At 45.0% G+C, this 23168-nt stretch overlaps 1 protein-coding gene across 1 annotated transcript in view; it reads right to left on the bottom strand.

The window, feature by feature from the left end:
• Nucleotides 1-22606, bottom strand: part of clcn2c (chloride channel 2c) — a 136065-nt gene extending 113459 nt beyond the window's left edge. The window contains exon 1 of the mRNA XM_069676530.1: nt 22456-22606. Within this exon, the coding sequence (XP_069532631.1) occupies nt 22456-22606 (151 nt within the window). The remainder of the gene's footprint in view (nt 1-22455) is intronic.
• Nucleotides 22607-23168: the final 562 nt, after the last annotated feature.

The raw sequence follows: 23168 nt of genomic DNA, 5'->3' as shown, positions 1-23168 counted from the left end.
TGTATGATTAAACCTGCATGTGTGTGCGTGTGTGTGTGTGTGTGTGTGTGTGTGCGTGTGTGCGTGTGTGCGTGTGGCCGTGACCACATTTGTCTGTTCTCCAGCAGCAGAGAGCAGACATTGATCACCATGCTTGTCTGCAGCTTGCACCGCCTAATCAGAACCATTCATCTCTCCCTCTCTCTTACACACACGTGAGCACACGCACACGCACACACACACACACACACGCACACACATGCACACACAGCACTAAACTAAGATGTTCAGAGCTCTTTATTACTTTCCATTAGGGCTCGGGGCGAGCAGTAATAAGGCCGGGCTCGGAGAGTTAGTCTTTTCTGGCAGGGGGAATGGGAATAATATGCACACAGAGATATTTTTCATGTTGGCTGTTGATTAATATGAAGCCACAAGGTGAAAGTGCGTGTGTTAGTGTGGGTGTGTGTGTTTGTGGGCGCTACTTTGCAAACTGCAGGATCATCAGACTTTGGCTTCTGCCCTTAGTCACACACACACACACACACACACACACACACACACACATAGGGTTTGAATCTGCAGAAACCAACCGTGTGATTTATTTAACTGATGGCAGCATTAATACGTCGCACAATGAGGGGGGCAGGGGACTCCTCGCACACTTATTGACCACTTATTAAAGATTAATGATGGAATATTAATGCAGCAGTATTAGCTGAGCGAGCATCGAGGCGTAGCCGGCAGTTAAAGGGGCAGACCGGGAATGGAGCGGACGTTTCGTTGCTTGTTTGTTTACCAGAGATAAAGTCCTGGGCTGGGCCTTGCAGAACATACGGGTACCCTGACCCTGCAGGACAAATAGACCACATAACAAAGTTAAACACAAGCTGTGCATGTGTGTGTGTGTTTCTTCCTCACACAAGCCATCCTTCATTTTAAACAAGTTTCCTTTCCTTCAGTGTACAAAACAGACAGGAAAAAAACATTTTTCTACATAACATTATTAGTGTGTGATTGATGCCGGCGCTGTGCAAACTCAGCGGCACGACAAATGAACGAGCACCGGAGGAGAGGGGGGACGAAGGAGTGATATGGGAGAATGCAAACCCGCCGACAGAGAGGGATAAGTGTTGGAAGAGTGGCGATATGAGACGAGAAGGAAGGGGAGGCGGGCGAGGAGGAGAGAGGGGGAGGCGGAGATAAGGCGGAAAAGAAGAAGGAAGAGGGAATGAAAGACAGGCAGCTTAATAATAACTTTGGGTAATGAATGATTCAGAGGTCGTGTTGTCGATGGCAGGATCACATGAGGAAGAGAACACAGACATGCTGTACAAGTGGAGGAGAGCTGCCACGAGGTCATATATATTTTACATGTACCATCTGCAGAACGACGGCCATGATTGTCGAATCACAGCTGAAAAATCGAAGCTTTAGATTTCCGGCTCTAATGAGAGGGGGGAAAGTTTTCATTAGTCGATCCAAAGGCTAACATAAGCATGTCTGTCCAGCTCCCTAAAAGTGAAGCCAAACCCTCTCTATCGCCCCCTGCTGACTGGCTGCAGTATAGCTCATAAAGCCCGCCTCCTCCATGTTAGCAGATGGGACATGAGTCAAACTATAAAAATCAAAATACACGCCTGATACATTTTTCTCAAACATGGTTTGTGTCATAAGTTAGTTCTTATCATGCTGATTTAAGTACAAGTGTTTTTTTGACAAGTTTACTTAGTTATTTGATGCTATAAAAAGGGGGTGTGACCTCATGATTGACAGCTCTGTTGACAAATGGGGCTCCTGCAGCGTTCTGTTCCCTAGTAGCAGAGTAAAGGAGGAACGGGGAGAGGAGGTGTAACTAACACTAACACTACAGTCACTGAACTTTCCATAAGCGTGAATATCTGCTTCAGACTTAGCTCCGCCTACCGTCTCTGGCAGACCAACCACTGCTGGGTGATGGAGAACGCGTCACTAACTGGGCGCCGCTAAAGTCGCCACAGACAGCCAGTCTGTAATACTGCAAATACAAAGGCTTTCATCAGTGGGCCATAGGCTCAATCACCATTGTGTTACCTCATTCGGCGATAAATAGAGACTTAAGACGTTTATTTACATGAAAATCTTCGAGATTATCACTTTAAAGACTCTTTTACAGAGTTCTGTTTTAAAATATGTCTGCTGGAGACCAACCTACGAAGCTAACCTCAGCTCACTGAGTCAGCTTAAATTTGCAGCAAGATAAACAGCTGCTAGCTCGAGGACAGTTTATTTTTCACTTGTGTTTTGGGGGAAAGTGTTGAACTTTATTGCTTTATCGTTATAATCTTTATAGTATACATATAGGCTATGTACTGTATATGCCTGTGCCTTAATAAGAAGCTCTAAAGGCACAGAAACTTAAGGGGACAAGGTTTAACTAAGTCTACTCAGTTTGCTATTTTTATGCTAAAATATTTTAAGTTTCTTCATATAAAGAAGTTTTAATGAACATTTTTAACCCTCTTCAAAACAGTAAAATCTTCCCTGAGACATTCAAACAATAAAACTCTTAATTTAATGAAACCTTGATACAAATTAGATTCTAAGATGATGAACACAACTGTCCTGAAGGCAGCTAAAGACAGACGCATTCATCTTGAGAAACTCATTGGAGAATAGTTTTTAAAAGTCCGTCTGTTCTCCTCGTAGAAAACCTGTGATTTAAAAAATGATGAAAAGTTTCTGTTTTCACCCGAGTCTGGAAACAAGGCTGCAAAGAACGGGAAAATATGTGTTGTAAATCAGCTCTGGGCTCACTGATGATTAGAGAGTAATAACTCAGAACATGGGGCTCAGATGGACGCAGAGAGAGAGAGGGAGAGAGAGAGAGAGAGAGAGGGAGAGAGAGAGAGGGATACAACAACACACACACACACACATACACTTTATATTCAGATTATACCCACTGGAGAAGAGGGGGTGGAGGAGGTAGTGATGGATTACAGACAGAGAGAGGAGGGGAGAGAAGTGTGCTGAGTGGTAAGAGAGGATGAACGGGTAAAAGAAGAGAAGACAGAATAAAGTAAAGAAAGAAGAGAAGAAGGAGATCGAGGGTAAGAGAAGAAAAAGGATAGAGGAAGGGAAAGAGAAAGTGCATGTAAAGAGAAACAAAGAAGATGGAGAAGGACAAGAGGAAAAAAGAGACGTAAGACAAAGGAAAGTAAAGAAGGAGGGAAGGAGAGGAAAGGAGAGGAGGAGAGAAACAGCAAGAACCTGAAACCAAAGAGCAGAAAAGGTAAAACAATATTGAAACACAGAGCGTAACGCTGACTTCACCGCCGCTCTCGCTGTTTAACAACCATCGATTTTACAGTGAGGAGCCGGCTCTAAAAGCCACATGTTGATACCACAATCCAAACACATCAGAATTAATGACTGCATTAATAAAACTTTGGCCTGCACGGTTACAGCTGCAGTAAAGACTGTCAACGATTCACACAAAGCTGTATGATTCATAGATCTGCAGAAGACACTGTGGATACGTTCGCCTCAAACCGCAGTTAACAGAGAAATACAGGAGCTTTACGGTCTCTCTCTACGGAAGACGATTAGGGTCAGGTGAAACAAAAAAGGAGAGTTTGTTGAAGTCAACCTAATCCTCAACCACAAACCACAGGAACATCTGGACGATCATCTTCAGAACCATCAGAAAATCAAGACTTTGCTTTCTTTTGTCGGAATCGGGCCAGAAATCAGCCTGATTATCTTGTAGCGTGTAGCCTGCATTACTTGTTCTTCTTGGACTTTACTCTCAACTCTTCCACTTTATTCTTGACAAGAGCTGGGTTTAAAAAAATCGACTTGTCCGATTCGAAATGATGACCCAATATCGATTCATAAATCCCGAGATCGATCTTTAAAAATATGTAAAAACGTGTCCAATCACTCACATTTCTGAGCGCTCCTGAACGCAGCACGACTCAACGCATTCCCTCGAAACACGGCAGTGAGGGAGACATGCCCGGACTTGTTTACTGCACCATCTACAGAGACATCAGTGATCGCAGACGGACTATTTTTATCGTGTGTGCTTCCATGAATATGTGAGTTAGTTTTGCTCTGATGTTTATGTTACTCTCTGTTAGCGTCGTCAATTCTTACTATAAACATTAAACATTTTGATAATGCACCAGGTTAGAGGTGCACTGTCAAATCGAATTAAGAAATCCATATCCATACCCAGCCCTATTCTTGACATTTTAACTTCCTCTGAATGTTTCTTTCTGAAGCCTCATCTCACTGATCTTCTGTATAAATCCAATGACAAGTGTCAAGTATAAAGATGGTTATATCACAGGTTTATCTACAGACACTGACCACAGCAACATGATTAAAGAGGAAGCTAATGTTCAGGGGAAATGATTCATGTTGAGCTTTGCATCATACACTTATCACCAGAGTATAACTTTTATATAAAGTAAACTTCCTGATTGATTATACTGCTGCAACATAAACCCACCCCCTTCCTCCTCATGAAGTCCCACTGCTCTCCTCATTCTTTAACCTTAACGGTGTTGCATTTTTCAGACTCCTTCAGTAGGCGGAGAGAGACTCCACCCGGGCCCAGCATTACTCCTTCAAACTGCCCCCTGCGGGCTGAGAAACCTGATGACTTTGGCAACTCTTAGTGAGTCTCTCAGTGACAGTATCACTCGCAGCTTCTTCCCCCGCTGCAGAGAGACGACGAGTCCGTCCAGAGAGGAGATCGTGTGAAACTGTCATCATGGAAAGTGAATAATGTACCTGGACGAGGTTTCCATCAGCCAAACTGCACTCTCTGTGACACACTGAGAGATCCTCCGCCTGTCAGTGCCGCTTTAACGTCTCTTAAAAGAGGCTTATTTATGCATCACTTTGTCCTTCAAGAGCTGCAGCTGCGTGTAGACGACACTGGATGTAAACAGCCCATAGCAGCCATGTTACTATAGAACTTATGTGTAGAATTAATTCCCTCATTTTCTGAATAAATGTCCAAGCTTAACTTAACTGAACCCCAATATCAGGAAACTTTACAGAACATTTCAGTTCAAACTCATTTCTATTCTATTATTTCAGGATTTTGGCGTACCCACGATATTGCGATATTGACTTTAATGTAAACCGTGTGTAAACCGCAGCAAACTCTGCTGCATATCAAATTAAGCGCTCCCTAAAGTAACAGCCCCTTCTCCAGGGGGCGATGGAGAGGTTTTGGATTCACTTTTGGGGGAGCTAGCATGTCATGTCATGAGTGCCGACCTTGCAGCGGCAGTTTAGAGAGAAAGAATAAAAAACAGAGAGCGGTGTTTCGGTTCGACGTGTGACCGTGTTAACTGGCACTTTCAGCCGAATGAGTCTGTGGTTGCCGTAGTTACAGCAGTCGTTAAAAACAGGAAGAGAATACGTAGCTGTCCTCGTGAGTGCCTCTTTGTTTTTCTCAACATATACTGATCTGTTACGTCTTTGAAGTGCTGTTTGTGTAGCGACTAACGCTCTGTCGTGTTTTGAACGCTGCTTGTTGTTCAGCTAAAACAGGAAGAGAGAAGGTCACTCGTTAAACCGAAAGACCGGTCCCCTGAAACGGCTCATCATCGGTTGTTTGGAGGTATTTCAGGTTTAGGGCGAGTGATGAAACCGGCCGCAAAGCAACACGACTAACTTGTTCAAGTGATTAGTGTATGAAGGCTGAGAGGAAGAACGTCGCTGCTCCCCGTCATCCATAACAGAGACGCTGCACAGCGCGACACGCTATCCACCCAACTCCCAAAGACACACTGAAAATACCCATGATGCACCAAGCTCAGGTAAAGAACCTGATTTTAAGTCAGATGCAGCACAAAATGAAACGGAAAGCTTTATTTATGCAAATAAATGATAAATGAAAATACAGACGAAAGTTAATTACATTTGAAGTTGAATTAATTTGAATTTAATAAAACTTGTGTATTTGACCCGAAGTGCATGATAACAGATGAGCTGATTGGACTAAGTTTCTGTTAAATGTTTCTGGTAGTCAGAGGCAAATTAGTGCTTTTAAGGCTTTTAATTTAGTCAAACTAAGAATAATAAATAAATGAACCGAAGACAGAAAATCAGAGTGTGCTGATGAGCAGTGACACTGAATATTGCAGCGTCCTCACGCTCTCCAGAGCCCATCCCACACTCAGCAGCAGGAACCGAACGTCTGTGTTTGGCAGCGACCGTGCTCTGGCTGTACGTCGGGAAAACCGCCGGAACCCTCATTTAGACACCTGGCACCTGAGACAGGTGTGTGAATATTAAAAATGATCCTAATGCTCCGAGTATTGTTGTTACAGGTGCCACTTGGCTCAACCCGCTGTCCCTGAGACGACACAATGAGTGTAAGCTAACACTGTGGCTGGAGACCACTCTCTCTGCTGACACCATCATTGGACCGGCGCCACAACCTCTACAGTAGAAGCAATGGACTACAGAGTCCAAGATCAACTCACACACACACATTCAAACACACAAACACACACACACAATCTGCTCGAGTGGCACTGAATCAAATATTGATCAGAGGCCCAAGTCTCCTTGGTTACTTGATATATTAAAGTGAAAGTTCCCTCGCTCTCTCACTCTCCCTCTCTCTCTCTCTCTCTCTCACGCACACACACACAAACACACTCCATCAACCACACAAGCAACAGTTTAACAGTGTGTGTGTGTGTGTGTGTGTCAGTTGTGCTACTTCCTGGACTTGGCTGGCAGCTGAATGTGAATGACGTCTGAACACCCCCACAGTGCGTCAGCAGGGTGTCCCACACACACACACATACACACACACATTCACGTGGCTCATGTGCATATTCAGCATGCACGTGTGTTTTAGTGAGTGCATGTTAACAGTAGAACAGCGTGTGTTAATGCTTTCCCGTTCACAGCTGATTTTGTAAACGCAGTCTGCTGAAGTGTCATCAACTATAATCCAATCACGCTCCGGCCTCCGCTGCACTTCCTTCATCACGGCTGTAATTTGGAAACTTTTATTCAGAGTGGCCTCAGGTAGAGAGTATGAAAAAACACACACGAGCTCTCACTTGCATGGAAGGAACATGTCAGCAGGTGCACACGGACGTATGATGTGTGGGTAGTTCCGGCTCTGCACTGTGAGTCACGTGTGAAAAGAAACGCAGGACTTTAATGTGCATGTTTTTCAAGCTCACAGTAACAGCGTGATTTTCTTTTACCATGAGATGAATTTACTAATAGCAACATTTTCTTTTTAATTTAAGAAGCAAAAGTGACGAACATTAATTTGTCAAAGCTGCTCAAATGTAAAGATTAAATTTCCTATAATTTATTTTCAATTTTAAAGTGTTTTTTCAAGATTATGTTTACGTCAATCTATTTGAAGAATTCACGTTATTTCCTATCTCCTTTTTTTTTCTTAAATATTTTTCTTTGGCTTTTGACTTTATTGAATGGGACAGGTGAAGAGAGACAGGAAATGTGAGGAGCAGAGAGCGGGGGTATGGCATGCACCAAACGATCGGCAGACCGGGAGTTGAACCCGCGATCGGTGCGTCGAGGGCCGTGGGCGCCCGCTCCACCAACTGAGCTGAACCAGCGCCCCGTCCCATCTCCGTCTATTAATCTTGGTCTTACACAGATTTTTGGGATAATCTTGCTTTAAGTTTTGTGGAAAAGGTTCCCATAATTTCAGGGTTTTGGACGGTGTAAACAGGAAATGTAATTTTGGCACTGTTAGCTTCATGAGCTCTGGAGGTTTCCCGGGCAAACAGAGAACTTCGACACTAGTAACAGATTGACGGATATTATTTTGACTCAGTGTGACTTAAACCTCCAGAACAAGATCTGTATGAATTTTTCATACACATAGCTGCATTCTGGTGCAGTGGATTTCTATGCACCTTCTTGGATATCAATGATGTTTAACTTGCTGTTTTATTCAGAACACCTGCTCCTTTCGCCTCCAGCAGTAACTCCGCCTGATGTTTCTCCATCCGAGTCCTCCTAGAAACTTTTAGACACCCTCATGGGGAGGCGTAGGTGTAATGATTAATTGATTAGCCCAAAATAAGAACAGAATAGTGAACGTTGTTATCTTCAAGAGGAAAAAAAGTAGAGTAAAAGTTAATACCCCTCTCCACCTCCACCTGTTGTTGAACCCAAGCTGGCTATATATGAAAAGAAGGGCAAATGGGAATGTAACATTTTAAAACAATTATCTTATTTTTCATGTTTAGTTTTTAGGATCAGAAATGCAAATGCTGTCCCAGGTGGATTTGACCTAAATGACAAGTAGAATGGAACAGAGAGACACAAGCAGTGTACCGACCACAGTGGCGCTCCACTACAAAAGGATGGTTAAAGTGAATATTAAAGAGGGGGTATTATGCTGTTTCACATTCTAAGACATATATATATATTGTTACAATGTTGGATGTCCAGACTAAACGTGGGTGAAGTTTCAAATCTGTAGGTGAAAGTATGTTGGAGTAATCCCCAGGCTTCTCAGCTCAGGCTGCAGGCTGCTGTGAACGCCAGGTTTCACACGGTTTGTTCTACACGCAGCCTCAGCAGGCTTCAGAGAGCTGGCCAATCAGAAGAAAGCGGGCTTGTAGGGGCGGGGTTTCTTAAAGGGACAGAGCCGACTGAGTCGTTACAGGCAGAGGCTGTATGAGGGCCTGCACAGAGCACCAGTGTGAGATTATGCTAAGCTACTCCACAGGTATCACAGTGAAATATGAAGCTTGAAATTAGCATAATACCCCCACTTTAAGAGGTTGCTGTTGAGAGCTGCAACCAGTTTTTAACAGCTTACTCATTAGCATTTATTTGGAGTTGTGTTCCTGAGCACAAGAAGAATTGAAGTCTAAAATATACCAAGTTTTTAGTTCGGTTTTGGTCTCCACCATCTTGAGAAAAAAAAGGCGGGATCTTTAGCGGCTGGGAAAAGTGCTTCTTTCTTCTTTCTAATTCTGGCTAACTTTTGCTGCTGTTTGGGTGACAATTCTCTGTGGGTGTGTCTTGCTAAGCGACGTCTTGAACATGAAATAGTTGCATCACAAGTAATTTGATCCATTGGTGGAGTTTTACCAGGTCCAAGCTAGTCTGATTTCTGCCTTTGCTTTAGAGTTTGTTAATAATATATGTGTCTCTTTTTGCGTTTCTTATGTTGTTGGTTAATCGTGCAGTTTTTTTAATTTGTGTATTTTGATTTGTGGAATCATTTTGTGCTCCTAGCTTGAAAACAAATATTTTATCATTATCAACTATTGTTGTTTGTCTGAGAGATGAAATGTATCTGACTTGGTCATGTTGGTTTCACTTTACAATAAAGATAATTCTGAATTCTGAATGTGCTGTGCCAACATGTCTGTGAACTCACACCTGCACTCATACGCTCCTACTCATGCCAACACACAAGCACCTCCACGTGCACACTCACAAATATGCCCCCTGTGGGTCACCAAAGTGGCAACACGGGATGTGTCATTGGTTAACGAGTATCAAAGTGTACACGAGTGTGTCGCCGTGGTTTGTGCACGCTTGGATGCACGTGTGCGCGTCCCGTGACAAATGTGTCCAATCCCCCCACCTGGACCTGCCGTCGGCCTGTCAGCTGCTTTTCTGCGCCGCCATTTCAGTCCAGCTATTACAGCACCGACGGACGGGCGACAGGAAGAAGAAGGGCGAGAACAGAGGAAGAAAGGGGGGAGGATGAGGAGAGGAGGCACGGAGAGCAGGAAACGGAAAAGAAAGACGAAGACAAGAGCATGTGAGCAACTGTTGGTCGCTAGGTGCCCGACGGTCACCATAGCAACATGTGGCGCCATGCTGAGCTCCTGCTGACATCACACCTGTTGAAGTGAAACAGTGTGTGTCTGCGTGCGTGTCTGTCTTGGAACCAATTAAATGGCATAGCGGTGCAGGTGGACTGAGGAAGAGAGAGAGAGTGAGACGGGGAGGGGGCAGCTGTGTGTGTGTGTGTTTCATCACCTTGTGGACACAGCTGCTTATACTGTGTGTGTGTGTGTGTGTGTGTGTGTGTGTGTGTGTGTGTGTGTGTGTGTTTTTTTCTTCTGGGATGCTGGGAGCCCATGTGGGAGCCCGTGACATCAGCCGTGAGAAAGAATGACAGCAGCCTGAAGCCTGACTGTTCCACACACACACACACACACACACACACACACACACACACACACACACGGTTACAAAAGCTAGAGGTGACCCCAGGGGCTGGTGCTCCCATCACTACAACACATAGTCTAAGTTGTTGACGAAGATTTGTCTTGCAACGACTCTGCACGCCGCTGCCATGTGTCCGTGAATAATTATATCGCAATCCTTTCATTGACCCTCGCTGACCACCATCGGAGCGCTCACGCTTCTGTTATTTAGCTCACGCAGGGCTCTAGTGCGTCAACAATCTGATAAGTACGAATTTACACTTTCACTGGTCGCAACGGCGCGCCTGACATGTAGCAGCGAGTCGGTGGCGGACCGTGAGCTTCCTCTGCTTCGTGCTAAGTGTCCTTTGGACAGTCACACAGCCAGCCCGGCTTCCCGGAGTTGTGCCGCGGCTCTACGGGGGCTGCAGGACGGGCAACTGACGCTACATTAGCAGCCCGCAACGGATAATCAGGACTTGCTAGCTACAGCAGCTAATTATTAAGTTTCCGTGTTGTGGAGCCTCGCCATCTCTGCATCTAAACTACAGTACCACTGTGAGCATGGAAGGAAGAGGAGAAGCTAAACGCCTGAGACACCTAGCAGGGGCTGTCGCTAACAGCTGAGCTGCAGTACGGTCACTAGCAGAACTGAGGAGCATGTAAATGACGGATGAGCATGTAAATGACGTCCTCGCAATCAGATGAGCGAGGACGGAGAGCTGTGAGTATAGTGCAGTGGATTATTAAGATGCACTAATGAAACGTTTATTTTGTTGCAGTGATGACATGACATTATATCTAACGCTTTTATGGCTGGTTAAAATATATTTTTTGGCCGGCTTACGCGCCGATGGCAGTTGGACTAAAAAGTTACTTTTGGACCCTGCGCAGGCATGCAGGTGAGAGGGTCATTCTTGAGATTTTCTCCAACATAAATAACAGTAGGCATAGTGCAAAGGTCGGCTCCATCGTACGGTCTTGGGATCGTGCGATTTGCACGCTTTCCTACACTGGAACGACAACATAAACAATGCTAGGTAGTTGATGATGCTCTTCTTCTTCTCCTTGTTTTTGAGGTGCATTAGCGCCACCTTTTGCTTCAGAGTCCGACCGCAAGTGTGCTCGAGTACGGAACAAAACTACTAAAGTGAAAGCTGACCGATGGAGGAGAGGAGAGGAGAGGAGGGGGCAACCGCCCTTTTAAACAACCGAGATCTTCAATTGGAACTATTTTAATGTCCAGCGAGTAAGCTGAAATAAAAACTGTTGAATGGAACAGAGAAAAAGATGCACTGAGAAAGAAACGGAGAAAAAACAGAGACGAGGTGGTTGATTTAAATTTGCTTTGGCATCTCCCATCAGATCACTAAGTCACTGCTGCGGGTAAATAAAGCTTGACTGGGATTGGAAATGGTGCATTGCTGAGATACGTTCCACCCCGCATCCTTATGTGTGTGTGTGTGTGTGTGTGTGTGTGCGTGTGTGTGTGTGTGTGTGGCAGGGCAGGTTCCTCTTGTCAGCTGAATATTTCATGTCTGTTCTCATGGCTGAGCTCTTTTAACAGAATCTGTTACGCTGCGCACACAAACACACACACACACACACAGTAATACAATCCTTTTAACTCTGCCTGTTGACGGGATTCACTTCAAACATATTCAGTCTTAAAATTAGATGCCGTACCTTTGTGCCATCAACCTTCAGAGCACGATAGTTTCACCTGCGATGTCCAAACAGAATGAAATAATTTGGTGTCGACAAAAGGAAGTGATATTAACGTTAACCTCGACCCGAACAAAAAAAAGAGGTTATGGAAGAATACATGAATATTTGTGTGTCCAATTGATGTTACACACCTGAGCACACACACACACACACACACACACACACATATAACAACAGGAGAAGAGAGGACTACCAGTATACTCTTCTACCTTAAGCTTCCTTCGCTACGTGCTGCTGTAAAGCCCAACGCTGCCCCCTGCTGGCCATCTGCCGCAGTGACAGGCTCTCCCAAAGGGCCGCACTGGGTGGTTGCACAGCCAACAGTGAGTGAAAACACCGTCTGTTCCTTCTTGTGGCACTTGTTTTCCAGTTGACGGTCTCCAAATGGAGGCGCTGTGGGCATGAAAACCCATCCGGCTCGCTGCTTTCAGCTGCCAGCTGCCTCGATGAGGCCAAAATGTTTCACTCCAGCATTTATGACCAGCCATGCAAACTGGTCAAAACCTGGATATGCAGGAGTGCTGCATTAAAGAGAGTCTGTGATCAAAGTCTGAACTAAGGTCAGTACTCTAACGTTCAGCGACGGATAAGGGAAGGATAAGTAGATACACAAAAATACATTTAATCAAGTGTGTAAGTATTTCAGTACAATCTGAGGTACTTCATAATGAGTTGAGTAAAACATAATTCATGCTACTGGTGGACTTCTACCGCTCCATTTCAGGTACTTTGCAGATTTAGGTTCCCTTATCCACAACGCTCATCCTGTTCAGGGTCGCAGTGGCATTATTGGGCAGAGCACACCCTGGACAGGGCTGTCACATAGAGACAGACTACCTTTCACACTCACTTTCACACCTACGAGCCATTTAGAGTCACCACTGAAGCTAACGAGGATTGGACTGTGGGAGGAAGCCGGAGTACCTACAGGGAACCCACGCAGACAGGCCCTCTACGTCTGAACCAGGATTCAAACCATGAACCGTCTAGCTGTGAAGCGACAGCTCTGATCCAATACACTGTTAAAGATGTCCAACCTTTCTGACTTGCCTCTCAGCCCATTGTTTCAGATGTCTGTGAGTTATTTGCAGTTGTCGCTTAAAGAGACATTTAAGCTCAAACTTCTGACATGCTTCATTAATGTTTCAGTTGGATGAGTAAAAGAGCAAAAAACAAGGATACAAAAGAAAAAAGTTGATGAGAGATGAGTAGCAGAAATGATTCTTGCTTTCCAACTGTAAACAAAGAAAAGTGCATCATATACGACTCTTAGAATCCATCCATCCATTATCTTTACCGCTTGTCCTGTTCGTGAGCAGACTGTCTAATAACATCACACCTGATTTTCCTGCAGTTAAAGTACTTTTGGCTCACAACACTTCTCCTTGACTAAAAGATCTGAGTACTTCTGCCACCACTGAAGACGTGCGACCTGATCCTGCAGGTCCCAGAGCCTCCCCATCTGACGTTCTGTGATCCAAGTGCCCCCTGAGGAGTGGACAGCTTTACTATTGAAAAACACTTGGCATCTCTTGTTAAATGTATTTATTTTTAGCAGCAGCTGGACTCTGCAAAGAGAGATGTCCGCTGGTCACTCACGCTGTTCACCTCTGATAAAAGCACTTCGTTCTGCCCGGGCGAGAGAAGATGCCAACGCAAGTCAAACGCTCTTTCAGCAGGGCCAGTGACAGGAGGGAGTCTGACAGACACACAGATACACTTTATACTTAAACAACAGTGACGAGCGTTCACTGTCCGGTGGTATTTATATCTTTACAGTTAGCTTGGTAGATATGTAAAGGATAATGTTTCATGAGCAGGTTGTTCTCATGGAATGGAGCCCCAACAGAGTGAGCAGGATGCCGACACGAAATATTTGACACAAAATATTGATTTGGAAATGATTTTATTTTCATTTTCCGTTTAAAAATAAAGAGAGAGCTGCGTCCACAGCAACGGTTAACTCTGTAGCCTTCTTAAAATGAGCTAAGCTAGCTGTTGTTACTCACATTAAATGGACACATTTCCACTGATGGTGAAGTGAGACACGGTGAACGGGACCGCAGGAACCAGCGCAGCACCTGATGGAGGTTTTCTGTCTCGTCACTGTCAGAGTCTGCTGACATTTTATTTTCCATTCACCGTCTTTAAACGCCGCTGTATCCCGTACTGTGTTCTTATGTTTACTTCATGTGCCGTCTTCAGGTTTGTACATCTCTGTGTCGTAGCTTCAGTTTTTGCGCCTTTATTGCTTTCTCTCCACTGTTTCGTCTCTTTTCTTTTTTCCCCTCTGTAAACAGACCAACGTCAGATTTACCAGACTTCTCTCAGTGGATTGATATGATTACAGTTAGTCCTCCGGATTGTGTGATTAGAGCCACATTGCTAGCGGCGGTCTGTTCTTCATAGCAACGGCCTGTTCTTCATAGCAACAGTCTGTTCTTCATAGCAACGGTCTGTTCTTCATAGCAACGGCCTGTTATAAAGAAATAGCAGACCTCGGAATGCCGTAATTAACCAATCAGACTCAAGTATTGAACACAGCTGTGTAATAATCCAATATAATTGCTAGCTAACCAGAAAACTATGACAGCTTCAGTTCAGAGCTACAGCAGACATCACATGTGGAACTTTCTGTTTACATTATACTACCAATATTTACATAGCTGATAACATCAGACAATTTTATGAATACCACTTTTAATATAATTATTTAATCATTATGGTTAAATTTTCCCTTGAAAAAAGTCATACATTCCTCATTGAGTTCTTTACTGACCAAGAAGGATAAGATTTCCTGCTCACTCAGCTGTGCCTGCTACGCCTACATGTACCAAGATGCATTTCACATGAGCAGCCATTGCCTAGGCTGTAACCATACACATTTCCTCTTTCTTATACTTTTGTTCACATAAATAAACACTCTGGCCAAAACACTCAAAAATGTACCCTCATCCGTAACATCCTCATATCTTGGAATGTAATTTCCGCCGGTGGAGACGTGGCCAGTTTGCAAAACAAGCTGCAGGAAGCGCGACAGATTTTGCAGCTTTGCCCGGCTGCTCCCCAGAGACACAGCGAACATCTGCAAGAACTGCAGGCATTTTCCACACGGTAAACCTGACTCCGATGGGTGGAGATAAGGTGGGAAATCAGGGAACAATCTCTTTAAGTAGTTATACAGTTGTTAGCTGCAGCAGATAACAGTTATTCCAATCACTGAGGCATTATGTCCTAAAGTCACCTGAACAAGTATTCTTGGCTGCTGTAGAAAACTTGCAGGTAAATCAGCTTCATGAACTCCCTCCAGGGTTGCCAGGCTTCCATAGATGTCTATTTTTTAAACGGTGATTCAGAACAAGTTTCTCTGGCTGTTTGATCTTGAGCAAATGTACAGTTCCCCACAAAAAGATCCACTCAGCTTTTCCTCAGCCTCAGAAAGGGTAAAGGTGCCCCGGCTGGTGATGCACGACTGGGCTCTGCCTCATAAGGGGATGATAGATGTGGAGAGTAGCTGCAGGGGGAAAGCCAGTCGAGCTTTAACAGTCTCCAGTTAAAAGCTGAAAATTGAATGAATAAATTCCAAAAATTCACAGGTGTTACATTTGGGCTTCAGGTTCAGCAGCACTGTGGTGCTTAAGCTGCAGAAGAGTCAGACACACTTTAGAGGTAGAGAAGTGAAAGGAAAGTTAGAGCCAGTTAACTCCTTCAGTTTTCCAACTTGTAAAGGTTACATCCATCCATCCATAACATCCATTTTCCTCCGCTTATCCAGGGTCGGGTCGCGGTGGCAGCAGGCTAAGCAAGTTAGCTCAGACATCCCTCTCCCCAGTCAGGTTTTCCAGCTCCTCCTGGGGGATCCCAAGGTATATTCCCTGCAGCGAGCTCTGGGTCTACCCCGGGGTCTCCTTTCAGTTGGACGTGCCTGGAAAACCTCCAACTGAAGGCGCCCAGGAGGCATCCTAATCAGATGCCCGAACCACCTCAACTGGCTCCTTTCAATGCGAAGGAGCCGCGGCTCTACTCCGAGCTCCCTCCAACTGTCTGAGATCCTTTCCCTGTCTCTAAGGCTGAGCCAGACACCGTGCGGAGGAAACTCATATCGGAAGCTTTGCCTTCAGGCTCAGCTTCTTCTCCACCACAACAGTCCGGTACGGTCCGGTAATGCCCAGCACCAGCCCGCCTGTCAATCTCACGATCCGTTTTAACCTCACTCGTGAAGAAGACCCCGAGATACTTGAACTCCTTCACCTGAGGCAGAGACTCACTCCCCACCCGGAGGGAGCAATCCACCGTTTTCCGGCAGGACACCATGGCCTCAGACTTGGAGGTGCTGACCCTCATCCCAACCGCTGAAATGAATGTATGCCATTATGCCGTTTGAATGGTATGACTACAACTCATCCATTAGACTTCACAGCTGTTTCTTTTACAAACATTGAATTCGTGCATTTTAAATTCTGTTTCATGAACATTAACCAGCATAGAAACAGTGACTCTATACATAGTAAACGGCTCTACAGTATAATTAACTAACAGCAGGATTCTGTGAGCTGCACTCATTTCACACTTGACATGCGTCATTCTCCACAACCCCCTGACAAACACTTCCGCCCAATGTGGCGTCTATTTAAGCTGCATGATTTCCGCTCCGTCTCCCTCGGCTCCGTCATTCCCACCGCTGCCCTGCACCAGTCCTGCACTCATACTTTCAGTCAGACTCGGACCGGCAATCTGGCAACTCCGGCAAATGGGCCACCAGCAATATGGGGGGGGATTGTGGGAGAAGGAAATCGACTTGCCGGCTGCGGCCCACTACTCCAAACAGACACCGCAGATCAGGCTGGATTGCAGAGCTTCTGAAAGGGATACGATCGCACCAGAGCGCTAATTGGAACGGCACAACGGGAACGGTCTGCTCTCTGGTCTCTTCAGAACTAGCCCGGCCTGGCAACCCTGGCTTCGCATCACATGACGTGATATGAAACTTTCTTTGATCATGAAGCCTGATGCATCTCGGCAGCTCCGTGTTAACAGTAAAATATATGAACTGCACCGCATATGAACGACAGAGATGCCTGTGGAGACGATGTTTATACTTTAACTGTGCCCAGAAATACGGACAGATCGTGACGTTATTGATTCAGGTATGAGCATCAAACCACGCACAGGTCTGCGTCATATCTGCTCCTCTCCAAACGTCTGTCTCCTCCCCATACTCATGATAACTTGCATGGATCGCCTCCTGTTCATCTCATTCACAGCTTGTGGAGACGTATTTTATTCTTTGTAAAGGTTGTGTACAGAAATACGGGAGCGAGCGCGACCCTGGTGAGTCAGAGGCAGAGCCCAAGAAACACACATAGATCTGTGTCCTCACTGCGCTGCATGATTATAAACCGCTCACAGCTGGATCACATTGTTAGCTGTCAGCTAAACTGCTTGTAGATCAAACTCCGTCTCCCCCTCTAGTCGGATCATCCCGTATTAACACCCCCCCACCCCGATATTGCGCTGTGTATGTTCCAGAAGAACCCTGCTTTTAGCCCCAGCGTCCTGCAGGTGCACGCTCCGACTCAGGCGGGTTACGATATTATCTCCTCAAATTTCTGCATATAAAATAAAATCTGTAATGAGCGACGCGGTCAGAGCCGAGGCGCCAAACACGAGCTCGTTCTGCTGCTGCAATAAACATTTCAAACTATCACAAACTGTCTGACTGAACTACAGAGACGCTACCTGTTGTTCAAGCAAGAAAAAAACACATTAAACACACACGCAGTTAAATGATGACAGCTCCTTCTGCACCAGCTGGAGTTCCTGTTGCTGTCTGAAACATTTAATAGAGGCAAATAAAAAATGAGTGAGAGTGAGAGCGAGCAACAATACAGGAGGGATTGTGCCGATCCAAGCAGGAGAGCACTGAGAGAGAGAGAGAGAGAGAGAGAGAGAGAGAGAGAGAGAGAGAGAGAGAGAGAGAGAGAGAGAGAACCTCCTTGTCTCCCAGCTGCAGTCATTACCCACAGCAGCAATGAAGAAAAGTGTGTGTGTGTGTGTGTGTGTGTCACTTTATATTTACATATATCTTCAGCCAGTTGCCACTCTGTGTTTTTACATTCCTCATGCAGAGAGAAAAGTGTGTGCACGCTCAGATCTCCCTGAGCTACCTGCTGAGCGACAAATCAAATCAATTGCCGGCGTTTTTCTGTGTCCTGATCCTCACAGAGACGATGAGAGCCGGAGAGAGAGAGAGGGAGAGAGAGACGGATAGCTGACTCATCAGCCGACAGCGAAACAACAGCAGAACTCATCACGGAGATGAGAGCAGAGGACACACACACACACACACACACGAGAACACACACACACACACACTCGCAGATCTGCAGCAAGTATGGTCTGGATGCATTGAGCGATTCTCAACAGCAGAGGGCGCTACATCAACAGAGAACAGGCAGCTGCAGAGGTAAAGGTGTTACTGCTGTGCTTATCAGCACTTCAGCAGTGACTTGATTCACTCGCTTTGATCTCTCGTCATCCATAAAAACACCAGTGAGCAGGTTCCAGGTCCGAGGAGGACAGGGTGTCAGTTTATCTCTAAAGCATACAATCACTACTTTTCTTCAGACTCTAGGACCCTCATGACACATGACAGCATTCAGACCAGGAAGAGACCCATTACTAACCTCTAATGTCAACATAAGGTGGCAAAGGTCACAGTCCTCATTCAAAGGCATTTATGTGTTTGAGTGTCTGTTCTTTAAGACAGGCTTTATAAAGTGTTAATCTCTTTAAGATTAAATGTGCAATCAGAGAAATGATCAAGAAGTTCTTCTGGAAATGGGAACTCTCAGTAAGAAATCTGAACACCGAAGTTAAAGTCTTTCTGTAGATGATCCAGTTACCTGAGTAGCTCCAATTCTACACTCGGATCAGATTTCAAACTGCTGCATACTAAAGGCTGATCGTGGTGCCAGCCCTGCCTGTGAGTGAAGAGTCTTGCTTTTCTTCCTCTTTTAAGAAGCAGAAGAACAAGAAGAAGAAGAAGAAGCAGAAGAAAAAGAAGAATACAAAGAAGAAGATGAACAAGAAGATGAACAAGAACAAGAACAAGAAGCAGAAGAAAAAGAAAAAGAAGAAGAAAAAGAAGCAGAAGAAGAAGCAGAAGAAGAAGAAGACGAAGAAGAAGACGAAGAAGCAGAACAAAAACAAGAGGACGAAGAAGAAGATTATTAATCCCAGAGGGTAACTTAAATGTTTATCACTCTGTTTTACAAACATGCTCCACACATAACACTAATGGAGAGCTGTCAGAGTGAGGGGGCTGCACATGGACATGCGCCCCGGGCAGTTGAGGGGTTTGGAGCCTTGCTCAAGGACACCTCGACAGTGTCCAGGAAATGAACTGGCACCTCTCCAGCTACCAGCCCCAATTCCACGTTTGGTCCATACCGGGATGTGAAACGGCCAACCTCTGGTTCCACAGTCACGTCCCTAGAGAATGAACTACCGTCTACCCGAGGTTATCTATTATTTAAGAAGACTTATTTATGTGCCTATTTTGTAGATTTTATATCATACATCCCCCTGACTTGGAAAGTCACTACCTTTGATGGAGAACAGTCTAATAAAATTACACAACTTTTCTTGCACTTATTAGTCCAACAGGCACGGACACCTTTGAACAGATCGGGAGAGTACACACTCTCTCTTTCCTGATGTTTTTTATCTGTTTTTTTGGGAGTTGTGTGTGTTCACTTGAATGAGCACTCTGCTGGTTTAGCATTCCAGGTCTATAACAGAGTCGGGCTCATGATGAAGAGTGTTAAAAATCAATGCAGGAGAACAAGAGTAGTTTTCTTCTCCCTGGAACACCTGGTGCCTACTTTACCCACAATGCAACTTGGCTGGCAACAGTTTGGATGTTTTATAAATTGGCAGCTAATGTAGCACCTAGCCTGAAGCAGAGATATGAAGGAGCTCTTTGTAACTCCATATGCCAAGGTTTCGATACTTTGATGCGTTGCCTCGAGTGATGTCACTTGAGTAACCTCAGTTTGATCCAAAGTGTTCCAGCTTCCGTTTGAAATGCTTTAAGCAGTGCGACCTTTTCAATAGTTTCTGTCTTTCCCCTTTAAAAAAGTAGCAAAGTTCAAATGTAAAACCACGATGCACAATGTTCATAATTTCTTTCAATAAAATTGGAATCAAGAACAGAGAAAAGACGAGAGGCGTGACAACAGAGAGACATGTGAAGGAGAGAAGGACAGAGAGAGACGAATCAAGTGTGGGGAGGTGGATGTTGTTTGGCGAGTCCCAACGGGTCACCAAGTCCAATAAAGCTTGACCACAAACACACACCGTCTGCAACTGTTGGTGTGTGTGTGTTTGATGCAAAGTAAAGACCTTCTCTCCTCGTCCTCATGCATCTGAATGACATTCCCCACTTGTGTTTACAGCCTTTTATATCCTGTTATGTGTCCTATACACAGTCTTATCTAATCTCATTATCAGCTGTTTCACACACACACACACACACACACACACACACAGATATATAATTATATTTATATATTAAACATCAACAGTACAAGGAGGAAGGAGGGGGAATCACGCGAGTCCACCCGTGCATTTAAAAGCAGGATCCATTCACATGCCGGCGTCCACAGATTCACAGCGGTTGTGTTGATTGTTCAGCGCTGCAGCATTTCTTCTCCTCTCGTCTCTATCCCACCAGCCGACATGATCACAGCTCCCAAAGCAAGCACATTAGGTGTCTTACAGAGCAGCAAAGTGCCTTGAGTATTACATTTCAAAGACCGAGGGAATGTTCAGATGTCGTCCCCTCCGTGGGTCAGTGACGCTTCAGAAAGGCTCGGGCTGCTGTGTCGAGAGCAGGGCTGCACGATTAATGGAATATTAATCCCGATCATGATTTGGCTTCCCACGATTAAGTAAACGTGATTGAAGGCGATTTAAAACACGTGCTCTGCTGTATATCAAATCAAGCGCTCCCTAAACTAACAGCTGCTCCCCCAGGGGGCGATGGAGGCTTTGGATTCACTTTTGGGGGAGCTGGCATGTCATGGCATGAGCGCCGACCTTGCAGCGGGAGTTTAGAGTGGAAGAGTAAACAACAGAGACGGTCGGGAGAAACAAAAGTCGGAAGCAGAAGATGAAGAGCTGGTCCCCCAAAAGGGCTCGTCATCGGTTGTTTGGAGGTAATCGATTTTCATCTGAATGACCCAATATCGATTCATATTTATATCACTCACATTTCTGAGTGCTCCTGAACGCAGCACGACTCAGCACATCCCCTCGAAACACAGCAGTGAGGGAGACATGCCCGGACTTGTTTACTGCAGCTACTACGGAGACATCAGTGATCGCCGACGGACTCTTTTTATCGTGTGTGCGTCCACGAATATGTGAGTTAGTTTTGCTCTGATGTTTATGTAACTCTCCGTTAAGCGTCGTGTATTTTCGGCATGTTGTTATACAGTGTGCCTTTCCCTATAACTCTCGAGTGGCTTTGTTCTTCACGCTGTGAGATCTCGTGGCCAAATCTCGCGCAAGTTGAAGCCCTAAAAGGTTTGTCTAAAAAGCTGACACTGGACAAAAAGTTAATAAGCTGTGTAATTCATAAAGTTGTTAATACTGTGCTGACTGCTGTGTGTTGTTAAATAAAAAGTCCATGATGTAACTTCTTTGGGGTCAATTCTTATTGTAAACATTTTGATAATGCACCAGGTGAGAGGTGCACTGATATTGTAACTGAAACACCCCTAACACAAATCGATATTGAATCAATATCCTTCATCTTTTTGGCTCAGAAGCAGACACAACAAAGGAAATTCACACAACAAATATTCCCATAAAGCTGTTGATCCAAGTCTGTGACATTTCCAGAGTTACTGGTGTGTTTTCAGCAAAATCAACACTAAATGCTTTATTTGTCAAACCTCACCGCTCTGATTACTCAGAGCCCATAAAACGGAGACTTTTGGATGGAGATGCAGGGATTTCTTATCTGTCACAATGTGTCCTTCCCTGATTTGTCACACTTCTATCATGTGCCACATCCCAGAAACAAAACAAACCAACATCAGCTTTGCCCTGCAGCGTTTGATTCAACATGAATAACAAATTACAATCGCCGCTGACCTTTTCGTCTGCAGCAGCTGCTGCTGCGCCGTAAATTGTGTTTAAAATACAAGTGAAACATCTCGTCTGTACGGACATAGCTTCTGTTTTAAATCACATTTCAGTTGACTGGTTCATAAAAACATGAGGTTCAGGAAGATTGAAATACAGGTGGATTGGGAGCACACTGTTCCTGACCATTTGAGTAGAATATGGTGTGTGAATGATTACTGATTGACAGTTGGGCACTTTACGCAGCAGCCCCTGCCATCAGTGTGTGAAATGCCTTGAGTGGTCGCAGGCCTAGAATAACACTATATAAGTGCAGTTTATTTACCATTATGTAGAAATCACACATACTGACAGCATCACACTAAGTGCATCAGTCTGAGCAGCTGAAAGTTGACTCCTGTTCTATGAAACTTACTGCGACACTTGGCACAGCGTCCCTTGTCGTACTCCAGCAGATCCAGAGTCCGGCTGCGCTCGCTGACCGATCGCCTCTGCCCGCTCTCCCTCAGCCGAGCGGCCTCCTCTTTGGCGTACACCCCGAGCTCCTGGGTGTAGCGGCCATACATCTGGAAACGGACACAGTGAGCAGTTAGCACGTTTAACACACGTCTTTCAACAAGCAGAAAATAAACTACTTTCAGTTTTCATTATCCCAAAGGTGTAGTTCTCTAATTTGACATTTAAAAACCGTTTGAACGGCTCTGCTTTAATCACATCGAATGCCACTATTTGAATGCAATGAGTCAGTGAAGGGAAACAGAAGATTATATGGAGTCTTGTGTGGTAGACGGAGAGACAGCAGGGACTGAAATCAGTGACGGTTTACAGCTTCACAGCTACAGTGTTCAAAGAAAGAAATATTCCACTGAGCTCACGTCTACACTTCCTGCCGTATCAGCCCAGCTGTCTACTACAAGACTAGTTTTGTGGGCACTATTAATAACTTGCTGGCTCATTCTTGGCCTGGTGATAGTTTGCACTGTGCCGTCTATAAAACTAGTTTGTTAGTTGCCCAAATTGCTGCATCATGTTGCTGTAAAGGCATTAGTGTATCCGCTTCTTCAGTAGCATGCAGAGCTCCTCCGCGCCATCAGCCAAAACTTTTTACGGCGGCCTCCACAAGCACTC

This window comes from Semicossyphus pulcher, unplaced genomic scaffold, assembly GCF_022749685.1.
Source record: "Semicossyphus pulcher isolate SPU_LCO1_2020_fin unplaced genomic scaffold, fSemPul1.0.p SCAF_26, whole genome shotgun sequence".
Taxonomy (NCBI): Eukaryota; Metazoa; Chordata; class Actinopteri; order Labriformes; family Labridae; genus Semicossyphus; species Semicossyphus pulcher.
This window is presented reverse-complemented; position numbering and strand designations above follow the sequence as displayed.